This window comes from Orbicella franksi, chromosome 15, assembly GCF_964199315.1.
Source record: "Orbicella franksi chromosome 15, jaOrbFran1.1, whole genome shotgun sequence".
Classification (NCBI taxonomy): domain Eukaryota; kingdom Metazoa; phylum Cnidaria; class Anthozoa; order Scleractinia; family Merulinidae; genus Orbicella; species Orbicella franksi.
In genome coordinates this window covers 6,605,709-6,621,161 of record NC_138159.1, presented here as the reverse complement: position 1 = coordinate 6,621,161, position 15,453 = coordinate 6,605,709, and the positions used below count along the sequence as shown (strand labels likewise).

The window sequence follows — 15,453 nt, the reverse complement described above, 5'->3', positions numbered from 1 at the left end:
AAATCAATAAATCGAGCGAAAACTTGAAACAGAAAAAAATTGTGAATAATCTGAGCTTTTTAGAGGTAAATACAAACGATTCAAGTTTTATTTGGTAAGCTATAAAAACATTTTCTCCAAACCTGTCTTCAAAACACGAGGAAATTATATTCTACCGCGCTATTTTGTTTCGGTAGAAATTCGCTACTCAAGATTAAATAAAGTTGCAAAAACTTCCTTGAATTTTAGGACTGCTGAAAGGGATTTTACTTGGCTCTAGACAATAAAGGTTGTATTGGACACTTGTTCGATTGCTCCCTTAACTTTTGAAAACTAGATTCTGACTGTTTAAATTACGTCGTTTCGCAGTGTTTTCTAAATCTATTTATACGCATAATGGCTACAGATGTCAACATGGATAAATAATGACCTCTTCTCGACGAGCGGAAATGCTGATGAATGTGCCAAAACGATCCTTTTCATCGGTGAAATTACCGATATTACCTCTAAAATTAATCTCTTATTATTTTGTCTTGTAAGCCTGAATCCTCCAAGTGCTCTTGTATTTCTCTCTCCTTGATATAATTGTGATCCACATCTCTCAGCGCCATGACTAAAACTCTGAAAGAAGAACACAAAAATACGTGTCAGCACAAAGCGACGCTAGCGCTAAGCAAAGGTGTTACATATAATTTTCTCTTTGTCGGCAGCAATTCTTGATCATTATGATTATTACTACTGAGGTAGGAAGAAAATGATTGCTAAAACGTTTCGTTAAAAAGGTTTTGTAGACCGACGAGTCGTGCGATAACAAATAATATTACCCTGTGCGTTTCTTGCTTTTTCTTCTATCAGAATACTTATCACAATATAAACTCTTTATTGCTGTCGTACCTTTCTTTTAATGCAAGTTTTGAGAATTTGGGGCTGCATCAAAGCAACATCCTATGGTCAATGATTTTGTTTTGGTTATATAACTGGTACGGTCGAATAAAAAAGCGAAGTTTGGTTAAACGTCTGATTATCGCGGATGCAACATTGAGAAATGGAATGTCGTGTCTTGTTTTGAGCTCGGGGAACAATCAGAATGGCAAAGATATTAGTGACGTCACCTACTGATATTGATATGCCAACCAGAGAACTATTGGCTGGTGAAACAAAGAGTTCTTTTGTTTAATGTTTTGAACATTCAAATAACAAAAACAATGTTTGTAAACAAATATCTTCCCTATAGCAAAGATATCAGTGACGTCACCTATTGTTATTATATGCCAAATAGAGAACTATTGGGTGGTGAAACAAAGAGTTCTTTTGTTTAACGTTTTGAACATTTAAATAACAAAGACAATGTTTGTAAACAAGTATCTTCGCGATAACTCTATGATGTTATTTCTTAGCGACCTCAAGATCAGAACATAAGACTGAAGACGAGGGTTACTTCTCCAACCTAGTTAAATGCTTTTTAGTCTCATATTTCACCCAAAATTTCGCACCACTTGAACTGTTTTCAACTGAGTGTCGTAAAACCACAACAAAAACCATAGTAATCACGCTGACGCAAAGCGCGGGAAAACGTACGCGAGTAAGCCAGGATTAGTTTGGATTTTACTTCTAATTAATTGCATGACAATTAAACAAAGTAGTGCGAAATTTTTAAGCCAATCGATAAGCCTGCTAATTCAAAACGAGAGCAAATTAATACGAAGTACTTTTCACTCAAGTGAAATCGCTTTGGTCTTCTATTCAACTGCTCAATAACATGGAGAAATGAAAGCTCAGGACGAATGAAAGCCGTCCTCTTAAAGTTCCTAACAGTTACTAGAAGACACGGATGTTTATTCCTACAATAACGTTAATTAAAAAAAATAATAATACGATTTCTCGAGCAAAGAACGAAAAGAAGATAGTGGCAACTCTGCAAAATAGAACAAAACTCTGGCAGCTATTTATTCACATTTTGTGCAATAAAACTTCAAACTTTACACCTCCTATTGAACTTTTTCATATCAAGTCCAAGTGACCTTGTTCACGCTACAAAACGATACAATTTCTCTCGTTTGGGAGATGAGTTGTTTTCCAATGCATGCAAAAATTCATTACCTATTGTTTAGGTCTGACGCCGACACCGAGATTTGCATTTTAGATTTGCACATCGAGTCTGGAACTTTGCAAAATTATTGCTGTCCTTTTTAATATTTTTCACCAAATCTTCTGTTTTGAACCTTAAAAATTCTCAGCTTTCGTCTCGAGTCCTCAATAAAATAGTAAAATAACGTTTTTCACATTTGAACTTGATGTGAAATATTTCACGTGTATTCAGGAAGAAAGTAAGTGCAAACCTTCACGTCATGATAATGTAGCAGAAGATGACAACATGTGAAAGAATTGTGTCTTCTCTAGTAACACATATTTCTCGCATACAGAATTCGTTTTAAGAAAGCATTCGTTTTATAGCAAGAAATGAAACGGATAATGTTTTTATATCTTCCTTACCGACAAATTCCTTCGCAGTTGTTAAGCAAATGAACCTTGCCTCGAGCTTTGTTTACATTCCGATCATGCCATTGTCAAAGGCAGAATTTGCCATTTTTGCGACATGGTGGAGAGCAGCAGTTTAAAAGAAAGGTAGTTCTATCGATTGCTAACGATTGACCATTAACGTTTGGTTTTTTCTCTAATGCTGATCATTGAAAAACAAAGAAAATTCATACATTTAATTGACCTTTTAAATGATTGAAAAGCAAGTTGACTCCGTTTAGTCTTACACCAATTTGTTTCAGCTCGATCGCTTTTTAGTGTGAACGTTTGGCTAGTCATCACAAATCATCTCATTGGAATAACACAAGCATACAAAGAAAAACCAAACGATGTAGCTCGAACCCGTACTTATACGTGCTCCTCTATTATGGCCATGTAGTGAAAAGATCTGAACTTCAAAAAGAGAGGTTTATAATTAGTTCGATGTTCTGCGAGATAGTAAACTAGCGATCTTTCTTTTGATTTCGCAATGGATGTTTTTGTTAAAAATACAGAAGATCTTTTTTCAGAGATTAAAATCTCGTTTTTGCTAAACTACCGTGACGACAATCTAGGAGAGCCCTCAAAAGGGAGATATAAGTGGTGGTGAAAAATATCGATATTTTAAAATTTATTTTTGCTACTAGAGCAGCAGCCGCATATACACTGCAACAACCTGTTTTTAAGCTTTAACTAGCAGATCTTGAAGGCTTACCTTCACTAATTCTCTACAGGGTTTTTCGAGTCGTTATAGTGCTTGATAAAGATGGTCGTGCTTCATCTGAAAATGAGGAAAAAAACAAAAACAAAATAAGTTATTGCCATCCATTCTCACATGCAACCTTCACATTACATTACAAAGTAAGAAATTTGTTATGAATTGTTTCCCTAAAATTAACAATATACAAAGAAAGACCTTAATTGCTAGCTTCTATCCTTTAATTCTTTTATTGTCGCCTTTAAAAAGGCGATAATCATCTTTTGTAGTACAAAAATATACTCTTATCGTAGCGCTTTCCACATACACAACATTTAAACTTAGTTTTATGGTGAAATCATGTGTCTAATGCAGCTTACCTTCGCTGCAGGTGTCCTCTATGTCACATTCGTTGCACCTCGTCTGAAACTGAAAAAAATAAAACCAAAATGATTAAATAGAATCCATTAAATAATTAGTCCAGTCGTGACACGGACTGTGTATGGGAGTCAAAACAAACACGATGATGAAGAGTTATCGAAAATAATTTGTTCCACATAAACATATTTCAAAGTAAACAAACAAAAAAGATCCATCTTATTCGTTGCTGCCTATTTCTCATATAAACCCTAAAAAATTGGCGCAGGGTGGGGGGAGCACAGATATTTAGAAACAGGGGGTATTAGCGGTGGCTATGGCTACAACTTAGGAGGGGGAGCTTGCTTTGTCCACCTGGAAAATCATTTCAACTTGGCAGATTTTAAACTTCTCTCACGAATGGACGAGGAGGAACGGGAGGCTTGACACACTCCTAAATCCTTCTTTGGGGAAGTTTTAACCTTCGTTTGATCATGTTCTGATTCTATGGAAATCTGATTTCGTCTTACACAATGCTCTTAGAGTGCATGGGTAGGGACGGGAAGCTTGGCACACTCTTAAATCCTTCTGTGGGGAAGTATTAACCTTCGTTTGATCATGTTTTGATTCTATGGAAATCTGATTTCGTCTTGCACAAGGCGTCACCATGGAGAAAGGAAGAACATTGTGGGCGTACTTTACCTTGATATAACCAAATTCACTCTGCTTACCCGCCTCATTAGAACTGCGTTCTTCTCCCACATCTCAGAATGATGTCTCTTAAATTGTTCATCATCTGAAATTGATATGAATGCTAGGTTGAATGAATATCATCAATAGAAAACTACCTTCTGCTATGCATATAGTTCTGGTGTCTGTACTGAACTGAACTATCGATTAATACGTTACTAGAATTCTCTCGAATAGCGTTTGAACAAATGCATTAAATAGAGAATTTTCATTTTACTTCAACATCTCAAGATTATCTTAAAATATTCGGTTTCCCTGAGGGTTTAAACCAATTAAAGCTAAAGTAAATAAAGCCACCGTTTGAACAAGTCTTCTTCTTTTCAAACTTGGAATGATTGGAACTGTTTATCTAAAGTTGTAAAGCGCAAATCCAGAGACCGATAATTAAACCTTTGTGTTGCATTGGTTTGCATCTTGCTGGTAAAGTCTAAGAAGAAACAATTTAATTTTTTGAGAAACAGCTTTCGGGCGTTTTGGTATCAGACCAATTTATTTACAGTTTAATTTTAGTACCCACATTTCTTGGAAGAACTGCTCAGTTCGTTGAAACTCTGGCTCCACACCTTTCTCTTCGTTTAAGTTCCGTCCACCTTACACGGAGGCTTCACTTTTAAAACGCATCAAATGTGTTCTGTCCACACCACGATGCAGAATTTTGTAAACGCAACAACCGCAGGTCATTTTGCATTTGCGTTTGAGTAAAACGCACGTAAGAGAATATCATGATTATCGTTAGGTCGTAATGTTACCGTTTTCGAAAGGCTTCGTTTTTAAGATGTTTTCTGTCTACAGTAAAATGCAGAGCCGGCGTTTTCAAATTCCTCCAGTTTGAAAAGCGTTTTCGAAAAGCTCCGTTTTCGTGACGGATTAGTGTGGACTTAAGGTCATTCCCCAGTACTGCATTGCGCATCCCTTCTGTGCATAATTTCACGCGTGACTAGCGCGCGCGCAATAAAAAATGGCGGCTTTTTCTTTACAGCTGGACCTCGCCATAGAGGTAAATCGTCATTTTCTCGCAAACGAGTATGGTGACCTATCATTTTTTTCTGTTGTTTTGAATTGAGTCATAAATTTCTCAGTGTAAAGTAAATATGGCCCAACTCTCAGTGTAGAACAAAAAGCAATCGCCGGAAACGTGAATTTAGCAAGCAATCGTGACTACAATCGTGGTGCTATTATAAGGATTTATATGGGTATAAACAAGGTGCTGTTGCTCCTGAACGAACATGGGGACCCCTCATTTTTATTTCAGAATTTAAGTTGCTATAATATAAACAATCAATAGGCAACGTTTCACAAAAATCTCAGTGCAGGTTCTATTTCAAAGAGAATGACCTTAAGGCCTAACGGTAGAAGTGAAGCTGCGTTTTCAAATTTCTCTGGCGTAGTGTGGACGCTGACTAAGATATTTACGGAGTAGTGTGGACAGAACGCCTAATCGTAGAAATAAAGCTGCGTTTTCAAATTCCTCCGGCGTAATGTGGACAGGACCTCAGCCTCACATCGCCCCATGATTTGAGCTCTTGCCTTTTCGGTTTTTCTGCGCGTTGTAGTTAAATACACTCAATAGTGAGTTGTCTGTCTACGTTTGGACTTCCAGTACAAACTAATCGCCAATTTAGTTAGAGTTTCGGGTTTTCTGTTGCGCTTAATCTTCATTTACTAACAAATTTCTTGTCGTTGAAGACGTCCAACAGTTCCGACCGCGAAGAACTCGAGAACTAAATGCAAATTAGTTGCGCGATCAAGAGTGAAAAAATTCACACTCCAAAAATTGGCACGTGAGAATGATATGATGACGTTCCAGGGTTATTTGTTGAGTTGAATTAATTTTTCAACAAATGTCAGCTGAAAGCACCGTCCTTATCAACGGATTTGCGTTTGAAAACGCATGCTTTAAAATGTTTTGTCGTTGGTTATCGTTGGCATTGAAACGATGGAAAGACTTTTTGCGTTTTTGCTAATTAGCGCAAAAGTTCGAAGCCTGCTCTAGGCTCTCTTCTCCCTCGCGCATCAGTTGCACTGCGCACTTACCTCCTGCTTCCCGCAAATTCTCAATGTTTTCTTAAAAACGCCGTCAATACAATGATGAACACGCCAGCTCAGGTGGCTATTTTATCTAGAGGAGGCGGTTTTTCAACGTTTTATTCTAGAGAGATAAAAAAAAAGAAAAACATCAAAAAGTGTGCGTTTCAAAACGATGACGCAATAACGTAGATGGTGTAGAAGAAATGGCAATGTGGACGAGACTATTTTGACCATATGAAAATGGACACTTTTGATCAGTATGGATAGAATAGGACAAAATAAGTTAGTCACCCCATTACCTCCTATTGTTCGCATAATCTTTATGGAGACACCGTGGAATTTTGAGGAAGACTGGATACAGCACGTCGTGTAAAATCATTGAAAACTCTCTGTTGACGGTTACCAAAACAATTGAAACAAACATGGCGGACGATCAGAATCAAGACGATCATTTGAGGCAATTTGTTTCAGATGAATGTAAAGCACAAGCAACTGAAGTGAGTACATATTAAATGATCTATATATAAAGAATTTTATTGTGTATTTATTGTGTTGTGGGAAGATAACCTAAGACTGCTTCTTTTTGATGTAGAACAAATTACAATACATCGAAAATGGTATCGGAAAAAAAAAAGCTTCAGTACGTAAGCGCGTTCTCATTTTTTTTTTCTCTCAGCGATCAGATGCTAACTCTGAGGGTGCTGCGTTAGATGCTGAGAGGATGAACAATTTCTACCAACGTGCCTTGAACGAAAGCGAGCGGTGAGTACAAATAAACAATGTAAGACTTGACACTACAAACAGTTTCTGTCAAATTGGTTGCCAAAACGTCTGTCATGTTATGTCCATGCTCTTACTTACCATCGCTTGCTGGTTTTATTGTCATTAGTGAGAATTTGTTAGCACATCAAAGCGGAGTCCAATTGTTGTTTTTACACAAAGCTTATACAGTCCTCGCCTGTTTCACCATCCAATCTCATGCACACTCGTTACTATTTTATGCCATGCCAGTGGACAACACAATCAATTTGCAGTGTACGATGGGAAGGTTGGGTGTAACGTTGTCAGTGGCTTTCCTGTATTCTGATTGACCATATTTTTCTATGGCATGATATGAAAGGTTGTATAACTTTCAGAATCAGTTCTTATCCTGAAAACTATCTGAGACACTCGGCAAGCTAACGAGAAATAGCTTGAATGTACAGTACAAGGGTTGGGGGTCCACAAGCACCATAAAAAAACAGATTTCTTTTGACAATCTACATGACTGCACTGCGCAGTGGCTAGTGCCCTGGACTCTGGATCAAGTAATCCAGGTTTGAGCCCCTCCCAGGGTCTGCTGCAGTGTTCTTGGGAAAGACACTTTACTCTCACAGTGCTTCTCTTCTCTTAGGTGTATAAATGGGTACCAGGGAATTTAATGCTGGGGGTAACCTTGTAATGGACTAGCATTCCATACGTACATACTTACATACTTTATTGACATTCCCCTAAGAGGCTTTTCAAAGACAATAACTTAAATTTAAATAAGTACAACAATAAAAATAAGATGGGAACAATAAAAATCTTCTTAAGGACCCTAAAAAATTATTTACAGTGATATTTAAGAATCTATAAAATCCTTTACTAGTTTACGTTTCATGTTAAATTTAAAAAGCAGATACTGATTTAATCAGGGGGGGGGGGGGTAGAAAAACTCTTAGTCACGTAATGCTACAGAAAGTGGGGTAAGCTCAGGCTCAATGGGCCACTTGGCCCAGTGCAGACTTAACCTTACCTGCAGCTTACCCCCAACTGTGCTGTGAGCTTAGTTAGTTTAATGAAAAAAGGAAGATCTAATACAGAGTTACAGTAAGGACACTTGAACCATGAACACTTGACATTTTTTGCCCATGTTTTTTTTGGCAGCTTTAGAAGGAAGACTCTTAAAATACATGCAATATCCAGATTTAGTGCTTTTACAGTGTGAATATGCTAGATGCTCTTATTAATATGAAGAGCACTCATTAGTAGTAGTAACAATCTTTTATTAGGAAGCTCCATCACTCATTCTACAAAAAGGTAGAAAAGAGTGTCCATTGTTCAAGGTTTGAGTGTCCTCAGTATAAAAGTTCTGTGATTCACAGAGTTTAGTTTTGATCTGGGACATACAGCTGTAGCTAAAATTCTGTGAGCCCTGCATGTAGTGGCAAAGCTATATCCAAAGTATCTGTGTCAGAAATTAAAGAACAGGCATAGATACTTGTGTTACATGTAAATCTTAGTATGTCTTCTATTTTCCGTCTTCTGTCAAGTTTTGAGGGATTATAGGTAAGGTGACAATGTAAGTGCTGTAAATAGAAAGATGGAAGCAACAAGGAGTAAATGTATTTCAACTCACCTTGGATGGGAAAAAAGTTCATTGCATCTCATCCCTGGTAATTTGTTGTGTTGCCAAGTCTACAATGCACAGAATTTGTTGGTATCCATTCACATGATTGTGTACTTCTCTTTGGAGAAGAGGTACTTTAAGAGTGAGGCATTGTGACTGAGAGCAGAACTCAATGACCCTGGCAAGCACTCAAACTCACACTGCTGCACTCCAGAGACCAAAGCAGCCTCAACTGTCAGAGTGGGGCATCTCTGATAAGTGCTTGCAGAGTAATGATACATGTGCAACTGCTTATGTAGTTTGATCTGGTTTTAGAATGAGCAACGAAGTAAAAAAGTCCCACATACAGAGAAGTGAACTTCATAAGGAGCTGGGAGCAGACATGTTTGCGAGCTGGACCCAAGACCATGCTCAGCAGGTTCTCAGTTCTGAGAGATATGAACTCTGGCAGAAAGAAGAGGAAAAAGCAAAGAAAGCTCTTCAGCAGCTGGAGAGTATATCACTCTGTGATGACGAAAGCAGTGATGATGCTTCCCAGTGACACATGTGTATCAGTGTACATGTATAACTGCGAGTAATTGTACAGGCCCAGCCTAAAATTTGTGCAGAACTATTTTTAATAATTTAACCACTTTTTAAGGTTCTCATGATTGCAAAGATTATCCATTGGTGAACAGTCTAGGAGGGATACCTCCAGAAAGCCCAGCCTGGTTTAATACTTTTTATTCAAAGAAAGACAAAAGTTATTGGCTGGTGCTGACTACAAGTAGTATTAAATGAAAACATAAACATAAGGACTGTAAGCATGAGTGTGAAGAATAAAACCGAATGCACTCATTCATCCTGCTTTTTTCTCACTAGGAATCACTGTTACTAGACTGCTGGCAGTCTGTTTTTCTTTTGAAATTCAGCAAGGATTATGAGGTGTGATGCTTTAGCCTAGAGGGGAACGAGAGAAGACATGGACGTTAGGGTTAGGGTTTAGGGTTAGGGAAGAGAGAAGAATGGTTTTTCTTGTCTTGCCTCATTTCCCTACTCAGCTGTACCTCCCTTTTGCATTTGTGATGGCTAAACAGTCGTCTAAGTGAGCTCAGTCACAAAGATTGGTTACAAAATGGCAACACTCCCAGATACTGTAACTGTAGTGAGATCAAACTTCATGGTATCCAGTGGGGTTCACCAGATCTCCCAGATACAAAGGAAAGCGTGCAAAGTACATTTTTTACACTTATTGTGGCAAATTTACAGGATTTTTGGGGATTGGGGAGGATGGAGACTGTTTGGAATATTTATTATAATGAATTTTGGTGGTTGCTGGTTAAGCCATACTTTTAACAGCAATTTTTGGGGTTGGTGATCTCCTGGTTAGGCTGGCATCACTAGTGCCTAGTGAAATCATGGCCAGTAAGGGGTGTATGTTGCAATACTTAGAATAGCAAGGTAAACAGTCAACAGAAAAATATTTTGTTATACAACGTTTTATTACTTATTATTAGTTATCTGTAAAAATATGAAACCGTTTTAGTTTTTAAAAAAACTCAATTACTTATAGGATTACAAACACATGTAGAAAATAAATAATTATGTTGATTATGTTACATTTGTGTTAATTGCGGTCAAATTTGCTATGCCTCAAATAATAATTACTTCGAGTGAAACAATTTAAAAATGAAAATTTTAATGTTAATTTGTTGTTTCTCTTTATTTTACCTATTTAGTAATTTTAGACTTTTTGATGTATGTCTCCATTGTCTTAGCTTTGATCAAACTTGATGTGCATGTGAGTATTAGAAGTACTACATGTAACTCAATGGATAAAGGAAGACATTTCTTGGTCTTGTCGAGGGCAGGTATAGATAGTCATATTTTAGCTTCTTTTCTGCCCAATAGTCTAAGCCATGATATCCCCTGTATCGTAAAGTTTGAATAAAGACTTATAGTAAAACCCTGTTAGTTCTTTTGTGTGCTAATGCTAATTTATCTTTAATATACGTGTTCTTAAGAAAAAAGAATGCATCAACTTTTTTAAGTGGATTGATTAACACTGATATAAAGAGAACATTTTTCCAGCTACTGAGTTGTTGCTGTATGCATTTAGAAGAGACATAAGTTAGATGTACCTGCATTTAGCACCTTGGAAAATCTAGTTTAAGCTTTTCAAGTTCATCGTTCATATAAATCTGACTATCTAGACTATTAAACAATCCTATTACCATCTATCCTAACTGATTTCAGCTATTTTTGGTTCATCTGAGCAGTTTTCAATTGACTGTCTTAAAACCAACACCAAAGTAATCCCTCTGACAAATCACAAAGGACATAGACAGTCCAGTGAACCAATCAAAACTCAAAGCAAATATATGTAGCTGACCCGAAGCGCGGGAAAACGTGCGTGTGCGAGCGAGTCACGATTTGTTGTGAGCGCGTAGCAAATGCGAATTATTTGCGACATTCGAGTGAAAACTGCTCTTGGTGTTTTATTACCAATTAGGTTACGGTAAGATTGGGTAGTTCCTTAAAAAACCCCTTAGTTTAGGTGAAAAATCGTGTTGGAATGTTAATAATTTTTTAAAAAAAAGTATGGTGGGGTAGAAATTCTGCCAGGATAAAATGGGGGACTTGGGAACAACCTCCCTATAGACTCTACCGTTTTGCAGGATCTGACCAATGGGAGAGCGCGGTATCAAATTGTACGTCATCCCTTTTGCAGCCATTTTCGCAGGTAACGTTGCTTCTCCTGTACCTTTCCGTGACACTGTTCGTGGTTTAGTGATTTGGAGGAAGAGTACGTGGGAATCCTTCTATGACTGTTGCTGCGAATGTTCTTGGAAATATTCTCTAGACTATGGTTTCATCTTCACCCTCGTCGTGTTTCAAAGACGAATCATGTTTCGTGTGACCATTTCTATCAGATCCATTACTCAACTCTGCAGTTTTCACCGCGAAAGCGAAACTAAATAAACTGTCTCTGCGCAAAGATCCTTTTTGGATGACCACACTGTCAGCTTGTCTTTTAAGCTTAGCTAGATGAAGCAGTTCTTTTTTGTGTCGCTGTCTTAGCACTTGTATTCGACGCGAGCAGTTGATCTTGAAAATGGCGACTATTCTGGACATTTCAGCCTTCAGTTCCTCTTTATGTCTCATCAGTTCAACACGCCTTGGAAGGGAATAACTTTCGCTTGTGTCTATAAGGAAACCAAGGTCAAATCGTGTTAATGATAAGGAAGAAATAATACGAATAGTGCCGCGGCTGATTTTGGTACTTGTTTGAAGGAGCTCAGTGACGGTATTTTGGCTATGTACAGAGTTACCTTTAAATTGAAGGAAACCTGAAAATAGTCATTTTACTAAGACAGAAAAACACCAAAGAGATAATAACAAACCATAAAGGAACAACGATGGTTTAAGGCTCGAGAAGGGATTACAAACGACGAACTTGAAAAATTTAGGCTAATCTATTCGAGATGGGCAAACCGTGACTTAATTAGCTCCTTTAATGCACTGATAAGACTAGGAGAGAGTTAGACATTGCTCGGGCCATTTTCTTAGAATATATTTCGGGGTGATAGACCGGTCTAAAATGGTTAGACTAAACACACATGACCAAAATCGTTGACAAGTTTTTATATCAGAGTTTTCAAGTTAGCCCGTGTGTATGCGGACAAATTCAGATCGTAATTCAAAGGAGATTTTTTCGATTTTTCTGACGTTTGGATGGATACTTTATTGCCAACAGAACACATTTGGAAATGCATACTGAGGGCCCTGGAGGGCTAAATAAGCACTGGGGTTTGCCTTTTTTTTTCACTTGGAAAATGGGACTTGGGGCACTGGGACTGGGAGGTCGCTATCCATTCCATGACAAATTCTGGTTTGAAAATCATGAAAATTTCCAGTAACGAATGGAACAGTATTCTCCGAAATTTCAGGAAAAGAGGACAACCTTTACAGGGAATGACCATTTTTCTTTTTTTTTTTACTTTCCTCCCAGAATTTCCGAATTTTCGGTTGAATGGTTTGCTTTTCGGAAATTCGATAATTTATGATTTTCTTGAACCATTCCCAGGAAATTTCCTCATCATTTCACGGTCCCTGTATGGAAATTTTCGGAGTTTTTGGTCGATTTGAAAGCGCTCGGAATTGCAAGATAATATAAGAGAAAGAGATTGGGATTTGGGCAGACTTCTATGCCCGTTTGGTTTTTGTTCTGTTTGTTTGCTTGTTTTTGTTTTTTTTTTCAAGCACAATGCTTCATTGAAATATAATGGAGTAAAACCCCGAAACGGCATTTTAGGGCTTGATGTGATATATCAAGCACGAAAGACAGTGTTTGACCACATTTCCAAACACCGAGAAGAGATTTGGAAATACGACGCGTAGCGGAGTATTTTTGACGAACTTCGAGGTGTTTGGAAATGTGGTCAAACACTGTCTTGAGTGTTTGATATATCTTCTCAATCGAAAATAACACTAAGGAAAAAACGGAGAATTAAAATCGTAAAAATCTATGCTAATTAAGATCAGATATCCAAACACCATTACGGTCATATGATTTCCTTTGTTTAAACTTGATCAATTACTAATGAGTTTGAGAAAGTGACTTCCCGCAAAGAAAATGAATGGAATGATTGGAACACCAAGACACCTTCTCGGAGAGGAGTAGTGGAAAATTTCCACTTTGAACAAATGAAGTTGCTTTACCTTTACCTTTTATACACCGGTACAAGGAAAAGAATTTCACCATAATCATCGCATTATCATGGTTTGTTTCTACAAGTTCTGTTTCAGAATCAAAATTAAATTGTAGGTATACCTTTCATTCTGAACTTTATCCAACCCATCTTCTTTGCAAACTCAAACTTCGCTCCAACGAGCCACAAGACACAAAGAAGAACTCCACAAACGATTACTGCACGGACGTATGTTGGAAACTGCGGGTCAAACAGACTGCCTGACCGCTCCACGGACATGCTCTTAGGTGTAATCTACGAGGAAAAGAGACCAAAATGGTAGGGATGAGAACACTGGACCGGTGTATGACATTTGCAAGACTACAGACAGCTCGTTTGAACTTCTTGAACTTTCAGTTCGGGCGAAGGGACTTCTATTCCGGGCGAACTGACATCGGGTGAACTGCTATCGGGCGAAACGACAGGTTACGTTCCCATTTTCATTATCGAGAACTAACCGTAAACAGGTTAACCTGAACGCCATTCGGGCTTACCGAAGGGCTATTTAGGCCTAAATGTAGTCTGCAGTCTGCGGTCTGCAAATGCCATACACCGACATTGGTCATGTACCCAACGGTAAACGAATAGCGACCTCGGCATTTTTTATCATGGGCTTGCTATTGAGTTTAATCATGTTTTGAAGTTCACTTATTTCTAACGCGTGAAAATGAAGGGATTAGCCTTGAAAGACATGCTCTATTTTTCCGGGAACGCGACTTTCATGTGAAAAGGCTGGAGATGCTTGTGGTCTCGCATAGGGGTGTAAATCAAGGATTTTGGTCTCACTCAGAGTGTGCAGGACGAAACGCTATTATTTTGTCTTTTCGGGTTCCACCGAATAATAATGGCAAAAAATATATATATATATCCGTTTTAAAGTAATATCTTTTTGGGGTTACAAGCATTTCGAGCCGCGCCGAGCATGCCCGACCTTTTCACTCGGGAGTCCGCACGGGTCTATTTGCTAATTTCTTTGAACTTAACTCCAAATCGAAGTATTGACTCAAATCTAATGCGACGTACCTCAATTGTCTCAACGTTTTCCTCGACAATCTTCGAAATCTCAGAACGTTGCTCGCTAACGTATTTCTGCAAACACTGCTGTAGCTTCTTGGCTTCTCCCCCCAGCACCACCCCGTAAGCAGCTTTGTAGTCCAGTAGTTTACTGATTCTCAGGTCTCGCCGGTTAAACAGGTGCTTCTTGCTTCCGACTGTAAAAGCGTCGATGAGCATTCCTTTGACCTCGCGATTAGTAAGCGCATCGTAAACCTCTTGCAGATTAGTGTATTCCTTTCCTGTAACATGGAAAAGTAGTATTTCTCAAAACTTGGCATCTTCCGAAGCGTGCAATTCCCGAGTGTGGCCGAACTAGCGTTTTCCTGCGCTTTCTTTCAGCTGCGTGGTGTTTTGATTGGTTCAACAGTTTGTCTGCGTCCGTTGTGATTTTGGCCACAGAGATTACTTGGTTTTATTTGAATTATATTAATTTGACTTAACATTGTAACAACGGAAAGCTGAGTTACCCAACGCACTGTAAAAAAGAGGTATGTACAGTACTCTAACCACATTTAAAGTCGGAAAAAGACGACGTCTAATTAATTGGCAAATCCGAGCAAACAAAGTAATTGTTACCCGAGGGTCTGGATAGGGCTTAACTGAGTCAGCTATGAACTGGTCAAAAATTTACTGTCAGCTGAGAAATCCAGCGTTTTTTAATTCATATCTAAATCCGAGGTCTACAAAATTTACTGATAGCGAAGAAACGGGCTGAAATTTCAATTGATAACTGAGAAATCGTGAAAACTGAAACTGATAACTCAGATTATAGTACCCCCACCCAGACCCTTTTATCTAATATAACACTGAGATTTATCTCAGAAAGACTCGGACGGGAAGCCGGCACTAAGCAAGCCAGGTCATCAAACTTACCATTTGGGTTGACTCGGGCATTTTTCCTGATAGCGATACGATATCCGGACGAGTTCTGAATGGCAGCGATCTGAAAACGAAGGGAATAAATTATT

At 38.2% G+C, this 15,453-nt stretch overlaps 2 protein-coding genes across 12 annotated transcripts in view; one reads left to right on the top strand and one right to left on the bottom strand.

Annotated features, from left to right (window-relative positions):
* Positions 1-6,721: 6,721 nt before the first annotated feature.
* On the top strand, positions 6,722-10,297 carry LOC145469814 (uncharacterized). Its single transcript, XM_081453627.1, has 3 exons — positions 6,722-6,825; positions 7,005-7,090; positions 9,015-10,297. The coding sequence occupies exons 1-3, from the start codon at positions 6,751-6,753 to the stop codon at positions 9,238-9,240; spliced, it is 387 nt and encodes a 128-aa protein (XP_081309753.1). The 5' UTR covers positions 6,722-6,750; the 3' UTR covers positions 9,241-10,297.
* A 196-nt stretch (positions 10,298-10,493) lies between these two features.
* The window catches only part of LOC145469681 (uncharacterized), a 75,706-nt gene continuing 70,746 nt past the window's right edge, over positions 10,494-15,453 (bottom strand). For all 11 annotated transcript variants that reach the window (XM_081453443.1, XM_081453439.1, XM_081453440.1 and 8 more), the window contains 4 exons: positions 15,359-15,428; positions 14,453-14,724; positions 13,513-13,684; positions 10,494-11,884 (listed from right to left, as the gene is read on the bottom strand). In XM_081453443.1, the coding sequence (XP_081309569.1) occupies positions 11,538-11,884; positions 13,513-13,684; positions 14,453-14,724; positions 15,359-15,428 (861 nt within the window). In that variant the 3' untranslated portion in view covers positions 10,494-11,537. The remainder of the gene's footprint in view (positions 11,885-13,512; positions 13,685-14,452; positions 14,725-15,358; positions 15,429-15,453) is intronic.

What these genes read in the sequence shown, in the direction of transcription:
- LOC145469814 (XM_081453627.1), top strand. Translation starts at nt 6,751, where the DNA reads ATGGCGGACGATCAGAATCAAGACGATCATTTGAGGCAATTTGTTTCA. An exon ending in GTAAAGCACAAGCAACTGAA is followed by an intron (nt 6,826 to 7,004) that starts GTGAGTACATAT and finishes TTTTTCTCTCAG; the next exon opens with CGATCAGATGCTAACTCTGA. An exon ending in GCCTTGAACGAAAGCGAGCG is followed by an intron (nt 7,091 to 9,014) that starts GTGAGTACAAAT and finishes ATCTGGTTTTAG; the next exon opens with AATGAGCAACGAAGTAAAAA.